Below are 9249 nucleotides of genomic sequence, written 5' to 3'. Positions count from 1 at the left end.
GAAGGCAACAGAACTTACGTAATGCATACGTTTTTTTTATAGTTTTTCATTTCTCGATGCGTCCTTAAAGTGTCGGAATATACCGCGTTTACCCTAGTCTCTTATAGTCTTATTTGCTACTATGCCGGAGGGTGGCGGGTATATCATCTATGCCTGAAAACGATATGGTTACCTTTGCTTAAACCTCGGTGTCTAAGGTAGTCAGTCTCAGTCACTTGTCACTGCCTACAGCTTCTGGCACTGCGCCACTGCCTTGTAAAATTTGTAGGACTAGGAGCATTAATTTTTGTCAGAACCCAGGGTGCAGAGAGTCTGAGAGTGAGTAATCATCTGAATTCTGAATGACTGAATAACCTTGGTGACAAATTAGCTTCTAAATTTGTGCCTTCAGAAGTTCAGATGATCTTGGCATCTTGCTGACATATTTCTCTCTAAAAGTCTAAATACCTATTTGCATGTATTTTGGGCAAGAAATCTTGAAGACTTAGCATTTTAGGTAGTTTTGGTGACAAATTATTATTATCAATATTCAATAATACTGGTGAGTGCTGACATATTTTGACCAAAAGTTGTAATCTTAATGACAGAATTGCCATACTTGGTGCTTAGCATAGTATTTTATAGTAAAGTACTACCATATATATATATAAGAACCCCTTCTATACCAAATTTTGAACATAAATACACTTTTTTTATCTTAATGCAAGTTTTAAGTGAGCTAGAAGTTTAGAACTGTAAAGATTACACAAGTAGCAACTGTAGCATCATTTATAGCCTTGTTGTCTAACATGTTAATAAAAACCTCAAGAATAGGTTTAAAAATGTTTATAATTTTCCTGTTTCTCAGAAGTTACTAGCAATTTTGCTACCTAATTAGCTCTGCTTTCAACTACTTTGTAACAGCTTTGATATTCATTCTTGCCTTCATAGACATGGATATCTCAAAATTTACAAGTGCAACTTCTGAGGAAGAGACCATCTCAATTTTATGTTACTTCAATGAAAAGGTGAGAATTATATTATTATCTAATTAAATTAGTACTTAATATTAAGATGGATCTATATTAAATGCATGGTAACATAATTAAATGGACATTTATGCTTGACATTTGTAAAAGATAAGTATGTACCTACCACTGGGAAATTTAAGGGAAATTTATATTATTATAACATTATGTATATATTTTTTTCTAAACACATTATATTGTTAATATTGGCCCCCACTGTAAAACAAATTATAAGTAGTAGCAAACAGTATTACTGGTACCAAAGAAAGTAGTAATTTCATTACTATTTTGCTCCCTCAGCCTCAGGTTCTCATTTGTACAAAATTGCATCAGATTTAACTTCTATGACAAATTAATTTAGGATTTTATATCCAAACTTACCAATGTCTTGTTTTTTCTTGGCCCTCATCAACATCTGTCTTTCCAGTTTGCATCTCCATCTTTCAATGATGCCGGCAAGTTTGAGATGAGTGAATCGCAGTTTTTTGATACTTGGCATAAGTTGCTGTTTTGGCTGGGCAGCCGAGGCTCTGAGGAAGCAGCTTGCACTTACCTGAACACACTGAGGATACTCAGGTAATTATTTCTGCCATATTGCTGATGGATTGATGGTTCATAAACTATGTAAGTGTAGTTGAGTTAGTTGATTTTCTAGCCAATTAAGTTGAACATGTTTTTATAGGGGGCTAGCTGATTCAGAATTGAAATTTATTTCATATTTTAAGCAAATCCATTGGTTGATGGTCTTATCTTATGCTACTTGTCTTTTTGGTGGAGAAAAGAGTTTTATGTAGTTTGCTTGCATTTATCAATAAACTTTTCTTGGCATTGCTATTAAAAAATTAAGTTCCATTTCAGTCGAGACAGAAATTTGATGAATCAAGTTGTAACTGAACAAGATCTGGGTTTACTGATGGAATATGCTGGCCTGCCAGAGCCTGGCCTGGAGGCAGTACTACTTCAGCATAAAGGTATTTGGCTAGCACTTTGTTATTTACCTTCATTTTCTTAGCCCCACTGAATGAAGGCTGTTTTAAAAGATTATCAGCAAACAAACAGTATGACATGTTGACTTGGATAAAATTTATAGTCAATTGTTTGTAAAAAGTGATAATCGCAACAACAATAGCATTTAAAATTACTGTTTGCTTTAACAGCAGCAACAGAAGCATGTCTATGTCTAAGCAACATCATATACCAGAGCAACACTGCTCAAAGCATCTGTTGCTCACCCCACTATGTGAAAAAGACTCTGCAGCGACTCCAACAACAAGACTTGCCTCACTCTCTAATTGTGGGTTACACTCGGCTGATGTTCCTCATGACTGCACTTGTGCCACAAAACAGGTTTGAATTGGTTGTGTTGATTTTGATTTGCTGTCAATTTTTAGCCCATGGCAAATTAGAAATGAAATAGTAATAGTATATTCGAATAAAATAGAAAATTCTGTTATTCTAAAGATTTGTTATGATGGATTTTTGCTCAAACAACAATCTTACAACGGAATGAACGGATAAAATTTCTGTTCAGTGAGGCATTTGTAAGCAGTTGTTTAGTAATGACTTCAGTAATTTTAAATTGAATTTTCTCATTTCGTGCAAAGATCATTGAAAAATACCTAGTTTTTATTCAGTCCTGCAATCACTTTGCGTTACTAGATATAATTTGAAGAGCAGTGTAATTTTTTCATAGGTTTTTAATGATATAATGTGAAGCTAATATTGATGTGATTATCAGTGGGTGGTAAAGTTGTTGGAAGTGTCCTGAACGGATGATAGATGGTGTATGGTCTGTCTCTGTTTGGTGCTTGGGTTTGTTTGTCCAAGAATGGAGTAATGATCAGATCCATTTAATTTCCTAACCTGTTAGATTGATTGTATAGATTTTGTGATGTACAAATATTCTGACAGAAAAGTTGCTGCACTAGAGTACAATGCTCTGCCAGTGATGCTGCCGCTGATTAGCGCCCAAGCTAGTGTAAATGCAGACAACACCTCAAATCCACCACCGACCATGCAGGTTGGTCATTTTACATACCTTATCAAAAACGTTCAATGAAATCATTACAGCATTCTTTTAGTTGATAATTTGTTGTATGCCAAGGTTATAGTAATGTACATGTTATTCAATTTCTAGTTTCAATGCATAACCTCACTCGCTTTAATGTAGTAAATCTAGCTGCAGGGGTTGTTGTAGCCATTTTACCACTGGTGTATGAATTTACTATTGTTCATATTGTAGTTATTCTTTAGGGATTAATTATGCCTTTAAATATTCAAATTTCATTTACAACTCAGCGTGAGGCGGGGGAGCGGGTGGTGGAGGTGCTTAAGTTGTGCTACAACTTATGCGTGGGGTTGTCCAGCCCCTACAGCAGCGCTGGTGACGGTGGTGGTGGCTCACTTAAGATGGCGATGGTGGTGGACAGCAGCGTGTCTAGTGAGCATGAGCAACATATGCGGTGTCTGGTTGATCGAGTACGTCAACTTCTGCTCGCTACTGCACATACACATCAACACACACAGATCATGCACAGGTGGGATGGTGCTCTGAAATGATTGAGTGATGAGTTAATGTTTTAGACTCATCAGACATTTAGATTCATCATTTTAGATTCATCAGACCATGAGATTTACTACAACCAAAATTGGTTTCATGTAATTGTGTTTCAGAACTCTCATTTTTCTTTGCTTGGGTTGGGGAAATAGAAATTTATGAGGTTTGTTGAAATCTTGTATACTCAGATGTACACAATAAATAAAATGGAAAATGAAGTGCAATGATAAAAACTCTCTAATAAAGTTATTACAATCAAGTTGTCACAAATCTCAAAACTCTTTGAATCTTGGGAATAGGAATTTACAAGTGACATGTAGTAATTTATTTTTAGTTTTGTTTTATTTTGTATCAGGATAGATTTTATGTAGCTGTGCTGATATGTTCCTGGGATTTATTTTCACAGCTGTGTCCCAAGATTCCTGAAAAAAACTATGCAATGATGGACCTCACAGTCCTCAAGTATTGTTTATTTATAGTCATTATTGCACTCGCAGCCACTGCATCAACGTGCTGGTGTGCGTGCCCACGACGGCTCTGGCGGCGCTCACGCCTCCCTACAGCAGCAGCGGCTCCTGGTGGGGCGGCGCCTCTCAGCGACGTAAGCCTGCAGTCTTCAAAGACGCCGACATGAGTGCCCTCGTGCAAATCTTGTCCTTCCTGCACGCCAGGCTCAATGCCGTGGGTCGCGAATCAATTGTTTATATGCTAGGCATTGAAAAATAATGGCGATTTCTTGTGTTTATAGCCCCACGCCACCAATTATTGCTTCCAATTTTTAATGATGACTTCACTCTTGCAGTTAGTGCTTTGGAATCCGCGCCAGAATTTTCACTACAAATCCCTATATGACATTAGCTGAACAAGTTGTTGCAATTCATTGAGTTTTTAAAGTACAGACTCACTGGTCAGGGTGAAGCTCAGAGCAGCGAGAACCTGACGCCTGTGTTGACGATGCTGGTGACTGTGTGCCAAAGTAGCAGTAAGGTGAGGCAGTTTGTGAGACAGCGCGTTCTGCCGCCTCTCAAGGACGTGACTCATCGCCCTGAAGAGGGCAACAGCCTCAGAGGTCGGCTAGTCAAGCTCATGACTTCACCTGTCATGGAGCTGAAGCATCTCTCTGCTACGCTGCTTTTTGTGCTGTGCAAGCAGAGCGGTGAGTACAATTGTTGAGGATGCCAATCTGTATGTTTATGTCAGCTGATAGCAAATGCCGTCGCGGATATTGACGGATTATTTGTCAAAGCTTTCAACTCGTCAGTGTATGTGTTAAACTCATGAATGGTGGTACTTTCAGTATGTAACTACTATGGTGACTGAAAAGTTTTTAGTTTTATTATTGTAGTATAGTATGTGCTAAACAAGTTCAAGGCCAGTTTTTGATTTAGTGCAACTATATTTCCAAATACTTAGAAATCATTCCACTCGCTACTGTCAAACGGTGGGTGTAGAGAGAATTGAATAGCCTTAAGGCATATTTGCCTCACAGTGGAGCGTCTGATCAAGTACAGCGGGTACGGCAACTGCGCTGGTTTGCTGGCGTCGCTGGGGCTGCTGGCAGGCGGTGAGCTGAGCACCGAGACACACGAGCAGTCAGAGTCTGAGGACAGCGACACTGAAGAGTACCATAGAGTGCGACATATGTGAGTCCAGTTGCTTTATCTTTTCTCATGCCTGAAAGTATTGGTCACATACATTGTGTTACTGGATTATATTGGTGTATTGAGAGATGTTAATTGATGATCATTCATATCGGAAGCCTTATGCATTTAATGCATTGTGTTGATAGATTATGTTGGTGTATGGGGAGATGGTAATTGATAAACATTCAGATCGGATGCCTTATGCATTTAGAACTGGAATTTTCATTTGGTCTCAATGTCTCTGAAGCTCCAAGGTCCGGAAGGACGACGGGAAAAGAAAGCGATAACATTGTATATTTTTTTGCCTCCCTACTCAAGTCTAAAGTCACTTGATAACGTAAATTTAATGATAACTATATTTACTCAATTACATTATGCAAGTACGGTAGCCTTGAAATTTATTTTTGAGAAACTTTTTCCTTCCTAACTTGAAAACTGCATTTTTTACGAGCGTTAATGCTCAAATAATTATACAGTGGTTTGTTGCGAGGTAGCTTTACGATAATGTTCGAGTAATTATACTAAAGTTTGTTGCAGGGTAAATATACAATAATGTTCAAGTAATTGTGCTGAGGATTGTTGCAGGGTAAACCCTGTGACCGGGTGCTATGAGCCTGTCCGGCCTAACCCCATGGAGAACATGTCCGAGGAGCAGAAAGAATATGAAGCCATCAAGCTGGTCAATACCTTGGATAAACTCATCAGGTAATTTGTTGTGAAATCCAACGCTATTAGTCTTCTAAATGTGAATGATAATTAAGGCCTAGGATCATAAACAAATAACATGGGATAGAATTTGCTTTCAATAAAGAACTTTCTACTACATTTATCATCCAAGTATATGAAAACAACCGTATTCTGTTCATAAGTTTCTGCAAGAATTTACCGAACTTGATTTTTTGGTGTATGCAAGACAAACAAGATGACTTGATATCATCGGCAAAATGAAATTTTATTCCATGCATGTCTTTCCTTAATGCATAGATTTATTTTTTCATGCTCCTGCTAATATCAATTGGTGTTGTTATTTGGTTGCCCTCTCTTATTTTAGCATTGTTCTTATGTTATAAACAAATTAATTTTCTTAAATATATTGGATCTCATCATGAATGAATTATATCTGACATTTCTCATTAGATCTTGCTGTTGTAATTAATGAAAGGACCTCCTGCTGTTAATAAGGAACAAGTTGCATAAATTTAAAGCCACTCATTGCCATGAACTGTCTCAGTATCGAATAATTTCCGACCACAAAGGTGAGTGAGCAGGATTTGAGATGCTGCAACTAATGTTACGAGGGGCATCCGGAAAGTACCTAGTACCTATTTGGTAATTGAACAAAAGGAAATAAATATTAACAAATGTAAACATGTTTATTGAAAAGAACATGTATTACACTATTTCTCGACATAATCTCCGGACAAATTTAAGCATTTGTTGTATCGTGTCACAAGTTTTTGTATGCCAGTGTCATATGCTTCCTCCGCCAGTGTATTGAGATACGTAGTCGCATGTTCTTGCAGTTCTTCGTCATTTTGAAACTTTGTCCCTGCCAGGAAGTCCTTGAGTTTCGGAAACCGATGAATATCTGAAAGGATCCAAGTCCGGACTGTAAGGTGGATGGTCGAAAATTTCCCACTTGAATTTTTGGAGAAGTTGTGTTATCTGAGCCGTATGTGGCCTGGCATCATCGTGCAGGAAAATGATGCCAGTAGACAACGTTGCACAAAATGCATTAATGTTTCACAATATGCATTGGCATTGATTGTGTCTCCACAGGTCATGAAATCAATGAGCAATACACCTTGCCAATCCCAGAAACAATGGCGGCGGAGGAATACGACACTGGCATTCAAAAACTCGTGACACGATACGACAAATGCTTAACTTTGTCCAGAGACTATGTAGAGTAGTAGTGTAATACATGTTCTTTTCAAGAAACATGTCTACATTTGTTCATATTTACTTCCTTTTGTTCAATTCCCAAACTGGTACTACTTTCCGGATGCCCCTCGTAATAGCGAACTCCGTTGAAGATTCCTCTCAGTGAAGAAAAAAATGTCGGTGCACATTATGGTTAACGGTAAATTGAATAAATAACGGTGAATGGGAGCAGAATTTATGCAATCAGGTCAGGTGATATCAAGCCGTGCGGCGTTGGTGCAGACGGCAAGCCGCAGCCGCTGGAGCACGTCATGCAGCTGCAGGACAGCGCATGCTTCACTCGCGCCAGCACCGACCCCCAGCCTGACGACCAACACTCTGACTCTGACTAGATCCTATGATGATAATTTGATCACAATACTGTGGTTCTTAACATCATTTTGTTGAGTAATATTCCGACTACATCCCGTGTACATCTGTTCATATAACACTCGTTCTTAAATAAATATGCTGAATCAGTATAGTGAAATACATCATATACGTTCTAATGCAGATAAATATCTATTATTTGGTGAGTAGTATTAAATGAATATTCGGAATGCGATGCTTCCTATAATATACTATCAAGTTATTGGTAGTTATAATTTTTTTTTATTTTTGTATGAATTTGATACAATGTTTAATAGTAATAAATTAAATTATAGATTCTAACTTGAAGCTGCAATCTTTTTTGACGATTTGTATATCATGATATTTGTATTGTAGGTTTTGTCTTATTTAAATTTCCGTTGTATCGTAACAACATTTGAAGTGATTGCTTAGTAGCATTGCTACTTATGAAAGTAAGTAAAAGGCTCGCATTCCCTAACTGTGATTTTCGAAAATATAGGGCCTTCCGGTTCTACAGCTACAAACGCCGACTGTTAGCTGCTTGTTGCCGTGCAAATGTAGGTCACCGTATTGACATTTCTCTATGCATCTAATTATGTGTAATTTATGTCGTGAAACTAACGACGTTAATATCTTGTCAATTTGTCTGACCGTCACATTTCTTCACAATGTTCTGCTGTACACACAGGATACAAATGTTTTACATAATAATTAATTAACGTTGTGTGAAGAACTTTCATAAATCTGGCTACTGGTGATCGTGGAAACATAGGCAATGAGGTTTTATAATCAATTACGTCTAATTTTGCATGCTTGGATCAGTTTGTGACTTTGTGTATCAATTACGATTTCAATACTTACGCAAGCGCCTGGTGATTTGACCAGACATTTTTTAATCTTAGCATGTTAGAACGGGATTAGTTTTTTATGGTGCAGCGTCCTCATTATTGAGTTCAGTGGAGTAGCATTGGATATTTCGTCCCTCTAGTCATGGTTTATTAACCTCGTAGTCCGTTGATGAATGTAATGCGAAACTGTATTTATAATCTCGTTGTAGTTTGTAATTGATTGTATCACTTTACTTCTGCTTGGTTTAATGTGCCAAAGTTGATGTTTGAGACGTCACACTTACAGTGTATCCTTGGTTTAAGGAGCGCTGAACCCTATTCATCATGGACGAAGAGTGCAGCTTAATTTATATGTGGGATTTGAAAAATTTCATTAGTAGTGAACACGTTTTGGATTCTCTTCCAATGTTTGTATCTGAATGATGAAAGTAATTAAATTTCTACAGTTTTTGAGTGAATACTTCACATCATGAAATGTATTAATTTAAGGGAATATTTTTCTGGTACATTTGTTCAGTTGTTGCCTGTAATTTCCATGCAGCGGTCGAAAAACAAAACCTTGCCTGAAGTCGCTGGAGAACTAAATACATTTAACATCAAACAATTATATAATCCTTGATCCTATTGAAGTTGCATTAATCGAATCAAGTTTTGATGTAGTGTTGAATCTACTTGCGTAATTGATGACAAATCAATGCTATATTGGAACCCATGGGTGCTCTTATTATTTTCTAAGGTTTTGCTGAAAATGTGCAAGTCAAGCTCATCTCATCTTGCTTCGAATTATCGAATTTCTGAATTACCAAATACTATTTGGGTTTATGTGTGTGGTTTTACAGATTTTTTTTCAGAACCGCCCTCGGAAAAGTATTCAGATCAATCTATTCTGTCACTAAATTTTCTAATGATTTTGTTGTAGA

The 9249-nt window shown here is 37.3% G+C and overlaps 1 protein-coding gene across 2 annotated transcripts; it reads left to right on the top strand.

Annotated features, from left to right (window-relative positions):
• Positions 1-545: 545 nt before the first annotated feature.
• Positions 546-8933, top strand: LOC108669692 (synembryn-A). 2 transcript variants are annotated; one of them, XM_018157096.2, is made up of 11 exons: positions 546-1007; positions 1435-1583; positions 1866-1978; positions 2168-2354; positions 2919-3027; positions 3306-3544; positions 4062-4245; positions 4477-4720; positions 5054-5207; positions 5793-5912; positions 7339-8933. In XM_018157096.2, the coding sequence occupies exons 1-11, from the start codon at positions 933-935 to the stop codon at positions 7481-7483; spliced, it is 1719 nt and encodes a 572-aa protein (XP_018012585.1). In that variant the 5' UTR covers positions 546-932; the 3' UTR covers positions 7484-8933. The 2 variants fall into 2 exon arrangements, with proteins under 2 accessions (XP_018012585.1, XP_018012584.1); XM_018157095.2 differs by having other exon boundaries at positions 548-1007; positions 2165-2354.
• The last annotated feature ends 316 nt before the right edge of the window (positions 8934-9249 follow it).

This window comes from Hyalella azteca, unplaced genomic scaffold (assembly GCF_000764305.2).
Source record: "Hyalella azteca isolate HAZT.00-mixed unplaced genomic scaffold, Hazt_2.0.2 contig16724, whole genome shotgun sequence".
NCBI classification, from domain to species: domain Eukaryota; kingdom Metazoa; phylum Arthropoda; class Malacostraca; order Amphipoda; family Hyalellidae; genus Hyalella; species Hyalella azteca.
The sequence above is the reverse complement of the archived record's forward strand: the minus strand, read 5'-3'. Positions and strand labels throughout refer to the sequence as shown.

Coding starts and splice junctions, on each gene's coding strand:
- LOC108669692 (XM_018157095.2), top strand. CDS start 933: ATGGATATCTCAAAATTTACAAGTGCAACTTCTGAGGAAGAGACCATC. Junction 3,545..4,061: donor CACACACAGATCATGCACAG/GTGGGATGGTGC, acceptor TTGCACTCGCAG/CCACTGCATCAACGTGCTGG. Junction 4,721..5,053: donor TGTGCTGTGCAAGCAGAGCG/GTGAGTACAATT, acceptor TTTGCCTCACAG/TGGAGCGTCTGATCAAGTAC.